Source organism: Oryctolagus cuniculus, chromosome 11 (assembly GCF_051225735.1).
Source record: "Oryctolagus cuniculus isolate XC-2025 breed Fujian yellow rabbit chromosome 11, ASM5122573v1, whole genome shotgun sequence".
Classification (NCBI taxonomy): Eukaryota; Metazoa; Chordata; class Mammalia; order Lagomorpha; family Leporidae; genus Oryctolagus; species Oryctolagus cuniculus.
Window position 1 is genome coordinate 78,541,310 of NC_142877.1, and position 19,566 is coordinate 78,560,875.

At 46.0% G+C, this 19,566-nt stretch overlaps 1 protein-coding gene and 1 long non-coding RNA gene across 2 annotated transcripts; one reads left to right on the forward strand and one right to left on the reverse strand.

Moving 5' to 3' along the window:
- Positions 1-1,997: 1,997 nt before the first annotated feature.
- On the reverse strand, positions 1,998-7,766 carry PHLDA1 (pleckstrin homology like domain family A member 1). Its single transcript, XM_002711345.6, has 2 exons — positions 6,379-7,766; positions 1,998-6,047 (listed from the first exon to the last, which is right to left on the reverse strand). The coding sequence occupies exon 1, from the start codon at positions 7,605-7,607 to the stop codon at positions 6,405-6,407; it is 1,203 nt and encodes a 400-aa protein (XP_002711391.3). The 5' UTR covers positions 7,608-7,766; the 3' UTR covers positions 1,998-6,047; positions 6,379-6,404.
- A 67-nt stretch (positions 7,767-7,833) lies between these two features.
- Positions 7,834-9,786, forward strand: LOC138844398 (uncharacterized). Its single transcript, XR_016216180.1, has 2 exons — positions 7,834-7,972; positions 9,078-9,786. It is a non-coding gene; the product is annotated as an uncharacterized LOC138844398 (long non-coding RNA).
- The last annotated feature ends 9,780 nt before the right edge of the window (positions 9,787-19,566 follow it).

Here is a 19,566-nt window from a genome sequence, read left to right on the forward strand (position 1 = left end):
ATCCGAATGGCTGGAACAATGCCCAAGACTGTATACCTGTTGTACAATGCAGGGAGCTTCCTCTTGGAGCAATGCCAAGCACTGTCCCCTGAACCTTCATGCATACTAACCTATTAACTGTTCTCAATAATCCTAGCATTAAGTACCTTTACTAACTGTATTTTATAAAAAAGGAAACCGAGGTTAAATAATTCAAGGTCTACATAGCTAATAAGCGGTAAAACTGGGATTTGAACTCATGCATTGTGACTGAAATCCTGGCTCTTACCAACCCCATCTAACCATCTACTACTCTCTCATTCATTTATTTCACACAGAACCTGAAAGTCTCTTCACAATGGCCATAATTTGTCTTCTCAGGTTTCTTTTTTTTTTTTTAATTTTAATTTTTATTTGACAGGTAGAGTTATAGACAGTGAGAGAGAGACAGAGAGAAAGGTCTTCCTTCCGTTGGTTCACTCCCCCAATGGCTGCTACGGCCAGCTCTGCCAATCTGAAGCCAGGAGCTGGGTACTTCCTCCTGGTCTCCCATGCGGGTGCAGGGACCCAAGCACTTGGGCCATCCTCCACTGCCTTCCTGGGCCACAGCAGAGAGCTGGACTGGAAGAGGAACAACCGGGACAGAATCAGGCGCCCCAACCGGGACTAGAACCTGAAGTACCAGTGCCACAGGCAGAGGATTAGCCAAGTGAGCCATGGCGCCGGCCTCAGGTTTCTTTAAAAAATAAATAAATAAATAAAAGTGGAATAATAAAGCTGTCAATGTAAGACTATGCTAAGGAATAAAAAAAAATTGTCTTCAAAATTCCTAATTTAACGTCCCTTGATATTTAAAGCCTTTTAGATGCCAATGGAAATTCTAAGAATAAAGCTGTGCTATTGTTCTTTAAAGACGCAAGTCCCGCTTCTGGTTTCAACACAGAACAGGAAGCTTTATAGAAATCTCTTTGGGCCGGGCCAGCACCGCAGGTGGAGGATTAGCCTATTGAGTCGCTGCGCCTGCACACCGGTTCTAGTCCCGGTCGGGGCGCCGGATTCTGTCCCGGTTGCCCCTCTTCCAGGCCAGCTCTCTGCTGTGGCCCGGGAGTGCAGTGGAGGATGGCCCAAGTACTTGGGCCCTGCACCCTCATGGGAGACCAGGAGAAGCACCTGGCTCCTGCCTTCGGATCAGCGCAGCACGCTGGCTGCTGCGGCCATTGGAGGGTGAACCAACGACAAAGGAAGACCTTCTCTCTCTCTCACTGTCCACTCTGCCTGTCAAAAAAAAAAAAAAAAAAAATCTCTTTAAAGGATTGACTCTTAGACTCAAAGCTTGCCCTTCCCTGGAGACCTAAGAGCACTGGACTCTCTGGGACTCAAGAGAGAATCACCTTAAAGGGAATTCACCAGGGGCCGGGGTTTCTCATCCTCTGCAACACTATGTAAAATTCAACTCACATTCATTAGCAGTCTGACAACTAGTTACTTTACCAAAAGATCTGAGTGTATTTTGACATTCAAAATTTGTCATTTTACTTTTTTTAAAAATGAATTTCCAACTTCAGCAATGATCGTTTTCTTCCCAGATCAAGACCCTTTAAAAAAAATTTGATGGTCATTTAAAAAAATTTTTTTAATATTTATTTCAAAGGGAGAGAGATATAGGGAGAGATTTCCCATGGGCTGGTTTGCTTCTCAAATGCCTTTAACAGCCAGGGCTGCGCCTGGCCAAAGGCCTGAGCTGGGAACTCAATCCAGGTCTCCCAGGTGGATGGCAGGGATTCAAGTGTTTCAAGTCATTGTAGGAAGCTGGACTGGAGAGCAGTGCGGGGACTCAAGTCCAGGAACTCCAATTTGGGGTGCAGGTGTCCCAAGCAGCATCTTAACCACTGCCTCAAACACCAGCCTCAGTCAGGGCCTTTACAACAGCCAAGCCCTTTAGAACGTTTATCCCATAGGAACACATGGTGTAAGTACACAGCCCAGCAAAGCAGGCCTTGAAAAGGTCCACAGGCCAGTCATCTCAATAGATACTTTATTTGAAATGGAATGCATTTTGAAAATATGAAAAATAAATCACATCTCTCCAAAATCATTTCCGACATATTTACACAAATTCAGACCACGCTATTGGGTTCACGAACGTGTGATGGTTTCCAAAGCATTTGGTACATGGTGATCCTTGCTTTCCAGAAGCTAATGTTTGCGTATTCTGCAACCTTAGGTAGAGGGCTGACCACGGAATGTAACAGACAACAGTTTTCTCTTTCTTTAAAATCTGCTTTCCCCACTGCCCAGGCGATCACCAGCAAAACAGCTTCACAGCCCTGGGGAGAAGGGGTCTCACCAGTGTTTGTACAGGGGCTTCTCTCACTGGAAGTCCTTCTGCTTTCTTCACCGGACAACAATGAATGCCCTAAGAAAACCCTGCAGGGTCATCTACTCTGACCCAAATCTTCATCAGCTCTTCAACACTGCAGCTCCGAGTTACCTTTCCAAACTGCATCAAGAATTTAGAAATGAGTCTTAAAAATTGATACCCAACACACTTCCACAATTAATACCTCTGAGGTTGCTATAGGTAAGTATGTATATTTCTCTCCAAAGAATCACTGATGGATTCAATAGCAAGATCTACAGTTTCCAAATGTAAGTTTTATTCTACTGAAGGTGTTCTACTGGTAAAACAAAAACCAGTTAGTTTACAAGAAGACAAACAAATGCTTTCAGGCTTGTCCTCATCACCCAAAGCTCTATGTTCTATGGGATTGCTTCAGATTCACTGAACTCTCAGATTCACCTTGCAAGCCTGCTACTTGCACATGTTATTAACAAGTGTGCAGCCAACTTAAAACTGCATCACTTTCCCTGGGGTCAGAAGACAAGCAACATATTTGAATTCGCACACTTGCAGCTAATGTGGTTAGTGTCAGAATTAAAATTAGGGCTCTTGAAGAGAAAGACAGGGTTTGGTGGAGGAGAACAAAGAGGAGTCCAAACAGGTTGCGTTAACAGTGAGGAAACTCTTTTAAGCAAAGGGTAGTGTTTTTTGTTGGTTGGTTGGTTTTTACCATCATTGGAAAAAAATATGAAATTATAAAGATGGCTTGGCTTCCATGTGATTAGAATATCCCAGCTTGCTCAATGAGGAACAGGTTCATTTTTTAAAAGGGTCTCTTCTGGTTTCCTTACTCCTGTAGGGCACGGACAGAGCGAAGTGGACCTTGTGTGTTTAAGGAGCTTCATAAGGCCTCCTCACTCAGCCTGTGCCACAATCAGCCCCTCTCAGGAAGGCAAGAGAAACCCCCTCCGGGGTGTTGGGGAGTTACACATTTTTTCCTTCTTTCATTCATTTCTCCCAACAAATAGTTACTGAGCTCACCCCACAGAGGCTCAGTGCCAGCCAGGGTTAAGTTCAGGAATCAAAGTTCAGTTTCCAGATGGGACATTCCTTTGAATTTTCCAAATCTTTTAACATTTCATACTTCTTTAAGGTTTTCTAGCAAACCTGCCCTTTTGTTCTTATTTTTCTTGGGCTGAAGGTAATTTCACCTCTCTCATTTCTCCAAGGAAGAAACAGACCTAAGTACCTTAGGTGGTTTGTATCATTTTCTCACAGGAGGAATAAAGCCACTGAGACATTAACTGATACATATTCATATTTTGTTTTTCTCAGTATTACCGAGCATGCTTCTTCTTCTTCTTCTTCTTCTTCTTCTTCTTCTTCTTCTTCTTCTTTTTTTTTTTTTTTGGCTCTGGAAAAATTATTAAACCATAACAATTCCAAGTGTCAAAACAATAAAACCATCCTACTTCTCTGAGATTTCACAGTTAAATGCTAAGAGGGATTAAGACTAGGGAGCCCTCATTCAACATAAATATCACAGCGAAACCAGGAACCAGGGCTATGGAAAGACAAGAAACTGTGACTTCAGTATCACCACTAAAAGCCATGGCCGTTGTGGGAGCAACAAAGCCCAGCAGGAGGAGGCTGGGTGTGTTTTTCCCAGCACTGAGACAACCTGGCCCTGCAAGTAAGCTAACAATATACAAATGCCCTTTTAAAACTCTACAAGAACCTTCATTTTAAAAGTATTTGGTATGAATCTCATTTCTTTTATAACACAAGACTTTAAAGGAAAAACCCTTCATTTGGAAAAAGCTGTGGTTCAATTGAGATTATCATGATCTGCATGTGCGTAAACTATAATGTTATGGGACATTTTCTTAAAAAGTACAGCACTAGTGCAAAGGAAGCCCAATCAGTCTTGATGTAAGAAACCCTTAGATCTTTCTGGGTTGCCACAGATAGAGAAAGGTGGAGGACAGGCAGTTTTGAAGCCTTGGCAGCCTATTTTCGCAGTGTCCTGGAAGTGGGAGCCCCCTTCCGTTTTCCTTACCATTTGCTCAAGCTTCAATTTTCCCTGCAACTTTCTGGCTAAGAGATATGATCTCAAATTTCATCACTTAAAATTTACACTAAAAAAGTAATTTCACCTTGAAACTCCTTTCTAGATAGCAGGCAAATGAAGACATTTCTAGCATGCAACTCTGTTTCCATTGCTTGACTACAAAACTTCCCAGTGGGCTAAGACTAACTATTCCAGTTAGGATGCTGGAAAAACACTGACCAAGACTTTGTAAACCAGATGCCGCTTCAGCCATGCAGATAGGAAGTGATTCTCAGCCCCAGGAGGATTTGCTATCACCCATGGCTCTGTTTCAACTTAAGTAGCATCTGCCCTTGTGGATTTTGACTCCACACAGAAGAGGGTTTGTTCTACCTTTAAAAGCACATCCTCTTTTTTCCCCCACAGACTACTGAACAAGTGGCTACTAAAACAGACTCGGGTTGTTTTCTTACTGAAAACCCAGTGTTTATCCACTCCTTCCTTTTTCAGTTTCTAAGTTTAGCTAACCTAACAACAGAATGCATAACCCTCAAATTTCTTACAGAGCAATAAAAAGCAAAACAGTCGGTTTCTCCAATCAACATTATTTTCAGTAGGAAAACAAAATTACGGCTCCCAACCCTTTGAGATATATACAAGTTGTATTTTAAACTAGGAGATTCTTCCGTGTGCTGCTTCTAGAACAAAGTGGAAGATCAGAAATTGTGGTACAAATCAAGTATGCAAAGCTCCTGGAGAAGGGTGTTACTGTCTACAAGACACAAATACTCTCTCAAACAGGCTGAATGATTCTCTTATCTCCCACCTACAGTTTTGGAAATGGACATCTGACGCATTCATATCTGTAAATAGTCAAAACCTTCACACACCGATGAGGCAAGTAAACCCCTTCTTACAGTACACCCAATCCCACCACATCCTCAAGATGAGAGCATCTAGCCATCAGGTGGGTTACGTTGGATACATTTTGAAACAGATGATCCTTTCTACAGATTTCTGTTCCTTCAGAAGAGCAGTCCCTTCGAGCATTCGATTTTCATAATCACACAATTCTAAACTTTTAGTTTTTTAAAACTTCCGCTCTATAAAACTATGCCTAAGGAAAAACAAAAACCTCAAGAAAAGTCGTATCAGTTTAATTTTAACCTCCCGGTCAAACAAGGAAAGGCCAAACCCTCTGAAAATGCCCTAGGAATAATGCATGGGTGCTCCGTGTTTCCCCTCCACCATCCTTTTCCTTTTTTCTTTCCCAAGATTCGCACTTGTTAAGGGATACGTTTTCGAAAATAAACTTTCCTTTCTGGAAAATGGCCTACATTCAGAAATGTCTCAGAACAAGTTATCTTTTCTTAAAAAAAAAAAAACTAATAAATAATCACAAATCAAAATACATTAAAATAAAATTACAGTACATCATCGCTCCTAAAAAGGTCCACCGTGCTAACAGATCCTTTCAAAGGTTCCTAAGTAAGTCTTCCCGGCGTCGTCTCCTGCTTCGTGATGAGAGTATGCGGAAAACCAAGAGCGACCCCAAGTTACGGGTGGGACAAGGTCCAAGCTACTGGTTCTGGTGCGGGGCGGGGAGACCTTCTGCGTGCGATCCCAGTGAAGACAATAGAAACGTGCTCTCATCCCACTTCCTCAAGTCCTCAAAACCTGGAAAGAAACCACACCGAATGAACCAGGTGGTTCAGTATCCTCCAACACCCAGATGTTGCACAAAACCTGCTTAGAAAGACCCGGGGGCCTTGAGCAGCCCAGACACCCGGCGAATGGCGCTGGGGGTCCCACGCCTGAACCTGAGCGGTCCGCCGGGTCTCCCTGCCTCGCTCAGGTCGCCCCCCGGGCTCTGCCCGGCTCTCTCCCGCCTCCAGCTTGCTTTTCTTCTCCCCACCGCCCCAGAAACTTGCGGTGATCTCCCACCTCTTCTCCAAGAGCCGAATCCCTGGACAAGCTTCCCACTCCCCGGGGGTGCCGGGGGCCTTACCTGCTCTGGCCCGGGTACTGCCCCCTTCAGGCAGAGTTGGAGGTGCTGCGGAGGAGCCGGTGCCCGTGCGGCTGCGAGTGCGAGTGCAGCGGTTGGTGCGGGAGCGCGAGTGGGTGAGGGTGAGGGTGCGAGTGCGGGTGTGGGTGCGGGTGTGGATGTGGATGCGGGTACGGGTGGAGTTGCTGGGGCTGAGGCTTAGGCTGGAGCTGGGGCTGGAGCTGGGGCTGGAGCTGGGGCTGGGGCTGGAGCTGGGGCTGGGGCTGGGGCTGGGGCGGCGGCTGAGGCTGTGCCTGCGGCTGAGGCTGGAGCTGGCTCTGCGACTGCGGGGGTTGCTGCTGGACCAGGTGCTGTTGCTTCTGCCGCGTGGACTTGACCGCCAGGATGGCCTGCCGATTCTTGTACTGCACCATCTGCAGCGTGATCTCGGCGTTCCAGCCCTGGTCCTGCGGGCACCGAAAGTCGATCTCCTTGCCCTCGGCCATCACCACAGTGAAGTACATGTACTTGCCCTTGCGCTCCACGCAGTCCACGGTCTTCATGTTGGAAAAGTGCAATTCCTTGAGCTTGACGGGCGGCTCGAGGCCGGCGACAGCGGGGGCCCCGGGTTGGGACGGGTCGGCGGCCGGCCCCTGCCCGGGCTGTTGCTGCTGCTGCTGCTGCTGGTGTTGCAGCTGCTTGGGCGGGATGAGCAGCAGCCCCTCCTCGGTGAGGATGCAGCACTTTTTCTTCCAGAGCTGCAGTAGCCCGTCGCTGCGCTTCTCCAGCACCCCCTCCTTCAGCGCCTTGCAGCCGCTGCTCTCCAACATCCTCCCGGCATAGAGGGGGACGTCACTCGGCTCGGCCTCTCCGCGTCCAGCCGCCCGGGCCGGGGGCAGCAGCAGCAGCCGCGCGCCGTCCTCGCCCCAGCGGCTCCCACGGCCACCTGCCCGGAGCGCACAGAGGAGGCTAACGCGCAGGAGGCAGAGCGGCGGCGGCGGCTCTGGGTCGGGGCAGAGGGGCAGCCGCTTCCTGATGCGCCGCAAGGTCCCGGAGCAGCCAGCTGTCTGGCCTCCGCCGTCCTCCTGCCAGCGCTCACTGACGGCTACTGGCCGGGCCCCCTCGCGGCGCTTTTGAATGGGCCATCCTCTCCACCCCCGAGTGACACCCAGCGGAAAAGGCGGCTCCTGGCGCCCGCACCGCGGGGGAAAGCCCAGCTCGGAGAGGCGCTCGGCTGCCGGCGCACGCCTCATTAACTTGGGGCCCTTCCAAAGCCGGCCGCGTCCACGCCCCCTGCGTCCCTGGCTCCGCCTCTCGCCACCCGCTCGCTGCCGCGCTTCTGGTCCGGGGAGCCGGCGGGAGCCCGAGCCCCGGAAACTCCTCTCCTCCGCCCGGGGCGAGCGCCGAGGGCTTCCCCACCTGCCCGGCGACCAATGCCGACGCCCCGAGGGCGCCGAGAGGCCATCCTCCCCCGCCTCGCGTCCCGCCTCTCCTAGGCCCCGCGCAGTTCTCCGTGCCCAGGCTCAGGAAGTGAGGACGGGGCTGCGGAGGCGGGGACAGCTTCCAGGCCAGGCCCTGTGTGCGCTCGAGACCCCGCAGAACGCCCGCCCCGGCCTCGGCGAGCAGGGGAGCCAGGGGTGAGGCCCGCGGGTGCGGAGTCCCGCGGCAGCAAGCCTCCCGCAGAAGCAGGCGGGGGGACATCGCACTCCGGTCCGCGTCATTAAATCACTCTTCTCGGAGTGAGCGGACGATTGTTGAAGCAATAGCGCTACCGTCTGTCCGGTGTGGAAGGGGTGGCTGGGGAAAGATGGACCCGCTAGAGGTGGCGTCTGGTCACTCGCCAGTCCCCTTCGCCCGCGATGGTGACGCTGCGGCTTCCTTCTCAACGTTCGCCGCGGCCTGCAACATCTGTTAGCGCAGTCACTAGACTGACTACAAAGGGCGAGAGTAGGGCTCAGGGACCCCACGCTTGTAGGCAGTTCAGTCTTCCGAACGCCTGGCTGGCCCCCGCGGGTCCCTCTTCGCAAACTCCTCCCAACGGGCCAGATCCCAGTTTGGGAGTCTCATTTATCTGTGACCGGGGAAGGAAAAGAAAGCCCTCCTCGCCGGCTCCGACTCCGTTGAAGTCCTGCTTTAAACAGTTTCTGTAGAAACTGCTTCCCAGCAAGGTGAAGCCGAAAAAAGGGCAAAAACAGAGACAGCGCCTCCTGGTGGGGGAACTCGTCCACTACGCAATGGGCAGCCCTGACTGTTCTGACCCTGCTGGGGAGGACAGATCAGCCTAAGTAAACCAGGGGTGGCCAAGGTAAGAGGGGTGGCCAAGGTAAGAGGAAAGGCTGCTGCTGTGCCCAGAGTGGAAGAAAGGCGCTTAGCTCATCTGCTACTTGCTACAAAGACGTAAAGGCGGGGAAGAGAAAGTGGTCGATGAACTTGGAGAACTCCGCCATAGTCACATCCTTTGTGTGTCATTTTAAGATTAATGCCAAGGCAATCAGAACAAAGGGTGCCTTTTAAACTTCGGAGGGCCTTATTCTTAATCCAAGACACAGTATCTGATCAAATGCGACAATTCCCACTCAATTGCCCTCTGCCAGACCCCAGGGCCTTCACAATTATTAAAAGTATGCAAAGATTTCTAGTAAAACTGTTAAGATTTACAATTTTAAGTGCTAGTGACAAACACTACCTTAACATCTCATTTGTTTCTCTCCCTGCCTTTGTAGGACAAGTGAGCATTCCAGGGAATTTCTACATGACCAGCTGTTCATCCTTCCAGCGGGATGACATTCTTCAGCTCATTTGCAAAAGATACTTCCTTTGAGTCTGTGATTCAGAGTCTCTGAGGGCAGGTGCGGTTGGAAAAGACATTTCATGTGGCAAAACACAAATGTGATGGTCTAAAAAAATAAGAGGTAATCTGGAAGCCTAAGCCATTTTCTTAGAAGAAACTCCAGTTGGATGTTATCTCACCTTCTGCACCTTGACCCCAAAAATTATTTGAAAATGTCTGGACAACATGATTTTCAAAAACACCCACTTACTTATAACTAGAGACTTTGAAAGTCAGGATTTCAGCTGGCGCTGCGGCTCACTAGGCTAATCTTCCACCTTGCGGCGCCGGTACACCGGGTTCTAGCCCTGGTCAGGGCGCCGGATTCTGTCCCGGTTGCCCCTCTTCCAGGCCAGCTCTCTGCTGTGGCCAGGGAGTGCAGTGGAGGATGGCCCAAGTGCTTGGGCCCTGCACCCCATGGGAGACCAGGAGAAGCAACTGGCTCCTGCCATCGGATCAGCGCGGTGCGCCGGCCGCGGCGGCCATTGGAGGGTGAACCAACGGCAAAAGGAAGACCTTTGTCTCTGTCTCTCTCTCTCTCTCTCACTGTCCACTCTGCCTGTCAAAAAATTTAAATAAATAAATAAAAAGAAAAAAAGAAAGTCAGGATTTCCCACTGGGTCATTTCACAACAATTTAGTAGTTTTCTGACCGTCTCAGAGGTAAGCGCATGGCCTCACCACAATACATTGATTATTGGAAGTCTCAGTAGAATTAAGAATCTTGTACACTGATGAGAACTTGGTCTTCATTTATTTCAACCTTCAACATCAACTCACTAAAATAGCCCTACTTGCCAGGTTTTGTGAGATAAAGAAATTAACAGAGAATGCATTTCAAGAAATAACTTATTAAAAAATGTTGGCTGTATATATAATGAAAGCCTACAATTGTCACTTAAGTTACTGAAGTTTAGAAAATTAGCTAAAAAAATACACACATTGCTCTGGTAAACAAATTTGGAGTGACTAATGCAAATGGTATTTTATGGTTAACAGTTTCAAGTCTTCTCTCTATAGCACCTGACAGTTCATTTTTGAATCAAGTTCTTCACTTGGCTTCCAGGACATCACTCTTAGTTCCTTCTAATCTGTCTAGTCACTGTTTGATTCTCTGTGACAAATCCCTATATGTCTGGCCTTTTAATGTTGGAGTACTCCAGATTTAAGTCCTTGTTTTAATCGACAACAGCCTTGTTGCTCTCATCTAGACTCTAGACTCCCAAATTTATACACCTAACTTGCATCCAACTGTTTACTGTCAAAGGATAAGACAGACTTACAAAAATTTTAAAAATAATAAAAAAATAATAAACAAGCCTGGCCAGACTCAAACTAATGAGAACATTCACTGGATAGGCCACTGGAGAAAAAGTCTGGAATTTAGGTTATCTAAAGCAGGATTCACAGATCTTTTGCTAATTAAAAAAAGAAAAAAAAAAAAAGGCATTCATTGTGGTGCAGCAGGTTAAGCTGTGTAGGATGTCTATACATTCTCTATTGGAGTGCCCGAGATTGAGTTCTGCCTCTGCTTCTGAGCCAGTTTCCTGTTAACGTGCCTAGAAGGCAGCAGATGATGACCCAAATATTTGGTTCCTGCCACCCATGTCAGAGACCCAGATGGAGTTCCTGGCTCCTAGCTTTGACTTGGTCCAGCCTCTGTCTCTTCCCCTCCATTTCTGCCTTCCAAATAAATTAATAAACTTTTTTAGATGGTTCACTCTCCAATTGGCCACAGCCACCAGAGCTGTGCCTACCTGGAGCCAGGAGCTTCTTCTGGGTCTCCCATGCAGGTTTAGGGGCTCAAGGACTTGGGTCATCTTCTGCTACTTTCCCAGGCCATAGCAGAGAGCTGGATCAGAGGTGGAGCACCTGGAACTTGAACCAGCACCCATGTGGGATGCCGGCACTGCAGGCAGCAGCTTTACCAGCTACACCACAGTGCGATCTCCAAATTAATAAACTTTTAAAAAGAAAAGAAAACCAACACTCTTGACAGAATGGAGGAGTCCATAGATCTATACTCAAAACAAATTCCTGGATGGAACTGATTCATTAAGAATTTGTAGTTATTAATAGGATCACTTAAAGTTAATAGTTCGCTTTTGTTTTTTTAACAGCTTCAGCTGTTAATGGTATAATGGCTGTAGTTAAAAAAAAAAAAAAAGCCTTCTGTTTTGATATATTCCAGGCTAGTGCTAATATCATTTGAAAATTTTTCTTTCACACTTTTCCATAGTGTTACTTGGGTGTCTAATAGAGTTCAATCATATGAGCTCCAAAAGCAATCTGCTCATTCTAACCTATTCTACCTATTCTCAGTTGATGGCAATTCATCCATAGAGTTGCTCAGGCCCAAACCCTTGGGTCAGTATCCGCATTACTCCTTGCCAAAAATCTCCTAGCCACAGCCCCAGTCATTTATGGAATCGTCCACTGTAGAAAAAAAAAAAAAAATAGCAAGTCCATCTGGAAAATACTGATCCTAGACTGCACTCCAGGTGCTCAGAACTCCAAATGCTTTGCCTAAATAACATTCAGCCTGTCCCAGGGAATGTACTATGTCACCACTGAATACACGGATAGATGAGGGGGGCTGACAAGATTTTGAATGCAGGCTCCTGTGTTGACACACTTGGGCAGGAGGCCCCTTGGGACTCACCTCAGGGCTAGGTGTGCGAAGAGAAGGAAGGTGGAACACAGGCCGAGGATCATCTCTTCTGCCAAGTGTTCTGGCGTAAATTAACACTTGTCTTTCCAGGTCCTTATGAAATCATATTTGTCAAGACACGAACACTAATGTGTTTTAAGTAAACATATACTATCTTCATTGTACCCTTGCCCCAGGACTACAAACATGTTACACATGCCTGCCTTGCACTATTTTTTTCTCAGTATCCATTGCACAGTCAGGAAATTTCCCTGTTAATTCCTACAAGCTTCACCTGGATTCTGTGCACTGACTGCACTACCACCCTCATCCTAATCACGATCATCTCCACACCCCTCCCCATTACTGCGATGACCACCTAACTTGTCACACAAATTTTACCCTTTCAACAAGGTACTCAGGATCATTCCCTTTTCTTTGTTCAAATGTCACCTCAGTGAGGTCTATCCTCATCACAGTAATATCACAACCACTCAATTTCCACAGCACATTTCACCTTCTGATTCATATTACTGGATGGCACTAATAAAGGATTTGAAACTGTAATGAGACTTTATGAAAAGACTTCCAAAAAATTTCAAGTGATTTACTTATTTGAAAGGCAGAATTACAGAGGGAAAGGGAGAGGAAGAAACAGAATCTTCCATCTTCTGGTTAACTCCCCAAATGGCCACAACAGCCAGAATGGGAGGCTGAAGTTAAGAGCCAGATCCAGGTCTCCCATGTGGGTGTGGGCGTCCAAGCTCTTGGGTTATCCTCTGATGCCCTCCCAAAAGCACTAGCAGGGAGCCTGATTGGAAGTGGAGCAGCTGGGACTCCAACCAGCACCCATTTGGGATGCCAGCATTGCAGGTGGCAGCTTAACCCACTATGCACAACTCTGGCCCCACTTCCAAAATTTTCCATAGCAATATATATTTGGTATGATCTTTTAAAAATGGACTACTACAGATGCTACACCTTTCTGAATTTTTTTTGACAGGTAGAGCTACAATGAGAGACAGAGAGAAAGGTCTTCCTTCTGTTGGTTCACCCCCCAAATGGCCGCTATGGTTTGCGCGCTGTGCTGATCCGAAGCCAGGAGCTTCCTCCTGGTCTCCCATGCAGGTGCAGGGCCCAAGCACTTAGGCCACAGCAGAGAGCTGGACTGGAAGAGGAGCAACCGGGACTAGAACCAGGCACCCATAGGGGATGCCGGCGCTGCAGGCGGAGGATTAACCAAGTGAGCCATGGCGCCAGCCCTCTGAATCTTAAATACTATTATATCCCACAGAAATTATCTTTAAAAACTCACAAACCTTTTGTTAGGAAAATGTGGGTCTTGTCTGTGGTGCGATCTGCACCTTGATTTACATTCCTATGCCCTGGTTCCCGCCAACATTGCTGAAAGCCAGGTAGCCACATGGCCCAACTACCTGTGCCAAGCTCCACCCCCAACCTAATGGGACTGGCTAATTCCTACCTCCCTGCCCGCCTCCTGGAAAAGGTATATTAGACCCCCTTCCCAGAGACGTGGCCTCTTTTCCCCACTTCGTCGCCCCACCCCTCCGTTGGGTTTTCCCCAATAAACCCTTTCCCTTACTCCAGTGTTTGGTGTGCTCTGTGATGGCATAACACTTTTTCCTTAAGCAACATGCAAGTTAGCATCATGAGGTATTTATACAACTACCCTCTTGTTTTATCTTTTCCTAATAAAGAGTAATTAAAAGGATGAGAAACGGCAATGGACTAAAATAAGTTTTACCTGGCAGTTAAAAGCCAAATGTTTGCTTAAAATGTCCATAATCAATACTGGCTTAGACATTTTACAGAACTTGGAAAACTGACTTGGGTAAAGGCCAACTACCTTTCAAGAAACAACTGAAAAACCAATAACCCATAAAAATGTTAGGTCATCCTCCTCTGGATAACCAAATGGTCCCACATTCTGAAGGCATATTCAAAGTATCATTCAGAAAAAAAAGAACTTTGCAAAGATTCAAATTTCCAAGAGACCTTGAGTTGAAATGGTTGAATATTAACTGTCTTGTCAACACAGAACCATTCCTATTTCTCAGGTGTCTGGCAGCCCTTTCTGCCTTACTAGCTGATGAGTGGATGCCCCCTAGTGACCACCTTGTGTAACAGAACTTAAAGCAAACCAAAACAAGGGTGCTTGATTTTAATTATGGTATTACTTTTTTGTGGGTCAATGTCAATTCTGCTGGTAGCCTAAGCCAGTTCTCACTTCTCTCACCTAGGCTCTGAAATCATCCAACCACTTAGTTCACACTATCATATACATGGCCACCAGTTGTATTCCTTAATTAACACTGCAAAACTTTGAACTGCCTCTCAATTGCATTTTAACACTGGAATTCCTTACCCTGGCATGGAAAACCCTCCAAATGAGCCCTATTTACCTTTACAATTTACCACTCATTTGCGAGGTGTCCAGTCACCAATCTACTTTGCAGTTTCTTTTTGCATCCCCAGGTTCTCTGTAATCTTTATTCTTCAAAGTGCAACTCACATTCCACCGGTTTCATTCCAATTTCTTCCTAATCATACTACATGCCAAAACCTGATCACACTTTAATGTATGTCTGCTTCACTAGACTAACACAGTGGATGAGTTTTCATCTTTGTGCCTAGTGGCACAGTGTTATAATGGAGACAGCTGATCGACAGCATTTAAGCTAAAAGTCGACTAAATGTTTTCTGACTGGAAATAGATATTTTTCAAACAGGGTAGGCTTGGTGAATACTTTGTTGCAAATTTTTAGTTAACGGGAGTCTCCTTATGTATTACTTATTACAGTGATACCATATTACCTTGGAAGTGACAAGTGGGTGAAATGGAGCAGAGGTTTAGCTCTTTTTACCCCAATTTTAAACGATGTGAGATACAAACACATCTGAAATTCAGGGAAAGGAAGGCAATCTAATGATAAAAGATTAGTAGTAGCAGTGGGGCCGGTGACACAGCATGGTGGGTAAAGCCACTGCCTGCAATGCTGGCATTCCATATGGGTGGCATTTCAAGTTGTGACTGCTCCACTTCCCATCCAGTTCCCTGCTAGTGCACCTGGGAGAGCACTGGAAGATGGCCCAAAGGCTTGGGCCCCTATACCACGTGAGACCTGGGAGAACAGACTGGCCCAGGTCCAGCCTTTGCAGACATTTGTTTGTGTGGGGGCATGGGGGTGGTAGTGTTGAACGAGTGGATAGAAGAGGTCTCTCCCTATCTGTAATTTTTTCAAATAAAGTAAATACATCTTTAAAAACAAACAAAAAAGCTCCAGAGTACCAATATTCAGGCTTCTAGGTTGGCCAGGAGAAAAGCATCAAATACTCCAGACTGTGGTACAAGCACTGCACCAGTGAACTTATTTTGAGCATTGCCCTTACTGAATTGCACTCAATCCTCTGCCTTCCATTAGGAGACCATGATTATCTGTTTTTTTCCCCAAGTCTGCTTCCTTTTAAACCAGGTAGGTGCTTGTTTGTACCCACATGGACAAATCTCCTCCAATGGATTACATTGAGTAGGTGATTCCTCTTTACAATACAATACGAATCTTGGGAGCACAGGGTACTCAATTTGGTCACTATTGATTTAAGAGAAAATTTCAGCAAATGGGTAAATACCCTTTTGTAGGCAAGTGGATAAGCAGCAGTGCTTTTAAGTCTTAACAAACATGTGAGGATGAAAGAAATTATGACACTTTGGTTGGGTGGGTAAATGACAAGGTCACTCCTCAAAGATCTTAGGCATGTAGGCCAAGGAACAGAAGGTAACAGGATAAATGATGGATGCAAAAGTGAAAGGGATTAAAGAATTCTGTGAGGGTAACCCAGTGCAGAGAGGTGAAGGAACAATAACCAGACGTAGGAAATTATTTTATGACAAGTCTCTACACTGCACTGCAGATGCCAGAGAAAGGCAAAAGTGAACAAGACAGAACTCACACCCACAATCTAGACATCTAAGTAAATCATTAATTTAATTTCAATTAGCATGCCCTAAAAGGTCAGAAATCAGAAAACATTGCAGATCTCTCACATTCTAATTAAATCCTCTCAACCTCATTTGTGAGTGAAAAGCCTTGGTTGAAGGATAGCATTTCAGCCTTAATTCATCTTTTTGGGCTTTATTCTTAAATTAGCCTTCTTGAGCCTTCTTATTTCTGAAACGTTACTTACTTAATTTGTTCCAGGATATCCTTGATCAAAGAATCCTATAACTCTTTCTCCAATCTATGTGGGAGATGTGGCCATCAGGCTAACCTCCAGCCTCCCAATTCCTTACAAACTGACACTTAGCTCTAGGTAGAACACGTGCCCCTAGGATTATTTATCACAGGCTCACCTTTGAAGCAGGTTGGAGGCCAGTAACTTTTGGCCTCAGCTGCTACCTAGGACCCAGATACTATACTTAGAGCCTGAGGGCCATCTGGGATAAGGTACTTTGCCAAGCACAAGGAAGTAAAGTTCCCCTATTAGTCTGTGCAAGCCTAGAAAATCCTACTTAAGCCATATTGTATGTCTTGTGTTATACAACATTTATGTGCAAGCTCTGGAGAGAAGAGGGAAAGACTATATAGATTAGCTCTCATCTCCAACACGTTTTACATTCAAAGAATTCTAGCCAATGTTGTGCATAAAGTATCTGCAAGGATGCCTAAGCCATTATCAGAGCAGACAGAAGGAAAAAAAAATGCTAGCCCCAACACACATCAACGCAACATAATAGCTATCATCCTCAGGCAAATATGAGTAAGGCATTATTACTATCTTACATGGTTAAGACAGTAAGCAATTAGGTATCTCAGAAGTTCCTGGTTTTTTTTATTTAATAAATGTGAATTTACAAAGTGCAACTTTTGTATTGTTGTGGCTCCCCCCCAACCTCCCTCCCTCCCTCCCGCGGCCCTGCCCTCTCCTACCCCGCCCTTCATTTTCAATTACAGAAGTTCCTGATTTAAGATTTTTAATGCTATAAAAACTAAGTTCCACCTAGTTTAAGCACATGGAACAGTAGTGGTGTTTTTTTTTTTTTTTTCCAACTCCTCGCTTTAGTGTATTATGCCCAACCTTTGAAAACAAGCCTCTGTCATCCAATACTTACCATCGTGGTTTCAGGAATGCCTCATTGTTCAGGTGCAGCAGTTCAAATAAAACCAGTTTGATGAAGAGTAGACTTTTCCTCTTTCAATAGGTGTTTTTAAACCTTTTACGATGCCTATGATCATTTGGGAAACTATGGTAACTTTTGCTTCACCAACACCCCCCCCCCAAAAATTTGTAGCCCCAAGATTCTAGCTTCTCTCACATTTCCAAAACTGTACCCATTCTCCAGCCAAGTACACTAAACCAAGAGAACTCAGAAGCGACACAACTTGCCCCACAGGGACAAAAATGGGGAAACTGCGTGGCTGGCTAGCTCTTGGAACCCAGCACCTTCTGTGAAATCATGTGCAAACAACAAGTCTGGCCACATCCCAGCTGAAGTTTCAGCAGCTTTAATCACCAGATCTCTGCATGATTCCTTCCATAGCTTTAAAAGGTGTCCTAGCTGATGCTCATCAATACAGTAAGAACTAAGCCCAAATTTTGCTGTTTTAAAGGATGAAGTTTAAGGTGGTTTTTTAATGCAGTATCACAAAATCATATGCTCCTTTCACATTCTCATAGCTCCATTAGTTTATAGAATATACAGAAAAATAGCATGGTTAGTTTCCTCATTGGGGAGAGTAATTCAGTTTCTGTAAAATGCCTATTAACTGGGGCCAGTGCTGTGGTGCAGCAGATTAACACCCTGGACTGAAGTGCCAGCGTCCTATATTGGCGCCGGTTTGAGAGCCGACGGCTCCACTTCTAAACCAGCTCTCTGCTATGGCCTGGGAAAGCAGAAGATGGCCCAAGTCCTTGGGCCCCTGAACCCTTGTGGGAGACCCGGAGAAAGCTCCTGGCTTCTGATCGGCACAGTGCCAGCTGTTACAGCCAACTGGGAATGAACGATCGATCACTCTCTCTCTCTTCTGTGTAACTCTTTCAAATAAAAATAAATAAATCTTTTTAAAAAATGCCCATTAACTGGCCGGGCACCCTGGGTTCTAGTCCCGGTTGCTCCTCTTCCAGTCCAGCTCTCTGCTGTGGCCCAGGAGTGCAGTGGAGGATGGCCCATGTCCTTGGGCCCTTGTACCCACAAGAGAGACGAGGAGGAAGCACCTGGCTCCTGGCTTTGAATCGGCACAGCACGCCGGCTGTAGCAGCCACTTGGGGGGTAAATCAATGGAAAAAGGAAGACCTTTCTGTCTCTCTCACTAACTCTGCCTGTCCCAAAAAATAAATAAAAAATCCCTATTAACTGCACATGGATTTCACTTTTTGCATTAAGATAATTTTACCTTCAAATTTTCTTGTATATGCAACCCAGTACCTGGGAATGACTAAAAAGGGCCTCAGAATATCCTAACTTCGACTGAACTACTGAGTATCATTTAAACTGCCACCCAATTCCACGTAGGACTAAAGATGGTATAGTGCAAAGAGTCCAGATAAACCCCAATTGATCTACATACATAAAAATCTACCACTGCATCTACCATGTTCCAAGTTTAGTGCCTGGCAGTTGAAAAATTCATTAGTGAGCAAGCATCCCTGAAGTATATCTGGAATGGCAGAGCCAGTTCAGAACTGAAGAACCAAACAGTAGGCATTAATTTCTGAGAAGAGTCTATATTGAACTAACAAAACATAAGTACAAAAGCCCAGTGGGAGAGGAAATGAAAAAGGCAGCTAAGCAGAACTAAAACAGTAGAAAAGCAGGTTATAAAGTTGGTCTAAAGGTTCTAGGTCTACTGACAGGGCAACGAACCCCAAAGACAACAGATCTATTAGTTTGGAAACGTATATGGCCTAATCCAAGTCAGGAATCACATCTGTGATATCCATCTCAGAAAATATCCCCAAAGCTCAAGGTTCCAGGTCAACATTAGATGAAAAGCATGGGCTGAGCAATGGCGGCTTCGGTACTCCACAGCATGAGAAACCCTTTCTGTATTCTGCCAAAGTTCAAACAAAATAAATCAGCATTTGAAAAGAATTTTTAAAAGTGTGGCCATTTGGTCTAGCACTGTAAGACACCTGATAAACTTGGATTATTTTCTAAGTTCCAGCTCCCAACAAGACACGTTTCTCCTAATTCTCTAAAACCCCATCTTGTTCACATTTTCTCCACCCCTTTTAGTCACTTAGCTATTTGTCTTTTCCTTCATATGACCCAGATGAGGGAAAGCTGTAAGCCTCAGACTAGCCCTGGGGCCCAGAATGTTCTTTCCTTCATTGAAATGGACAAGGTCTGTTTGATCATGTCATGGTTTCAAATTTATTTTTAATGGAAAGCCATCGGTCACTAGGCTAATCCTCCGCCTTCGGTGCCAGCACTCCAGGTTCTAGTCCTGGTTGCTCCTCTTCCAGTCCAGCTCTTTGCTGTGGCCCAGGAGGGCAGTGGAGGATGGCCCAAGTGCTTGGGCCCTGAACCCGCATGGGAGACCAGGAGGAAGCACCTGCCTCCTGGCTTCAGATCAGCGCAGTGCGCCGGCCATGGCAGCCATTTGTGGGGTGAACCAACGGAAAAAGGAAGACCTTACTTTCTGTCTAACTCTGGCAAAAAAAAAAAAAAGGAAAGCCATCTTCACTAGAAATACTCTTAAAGTGGTTTATGG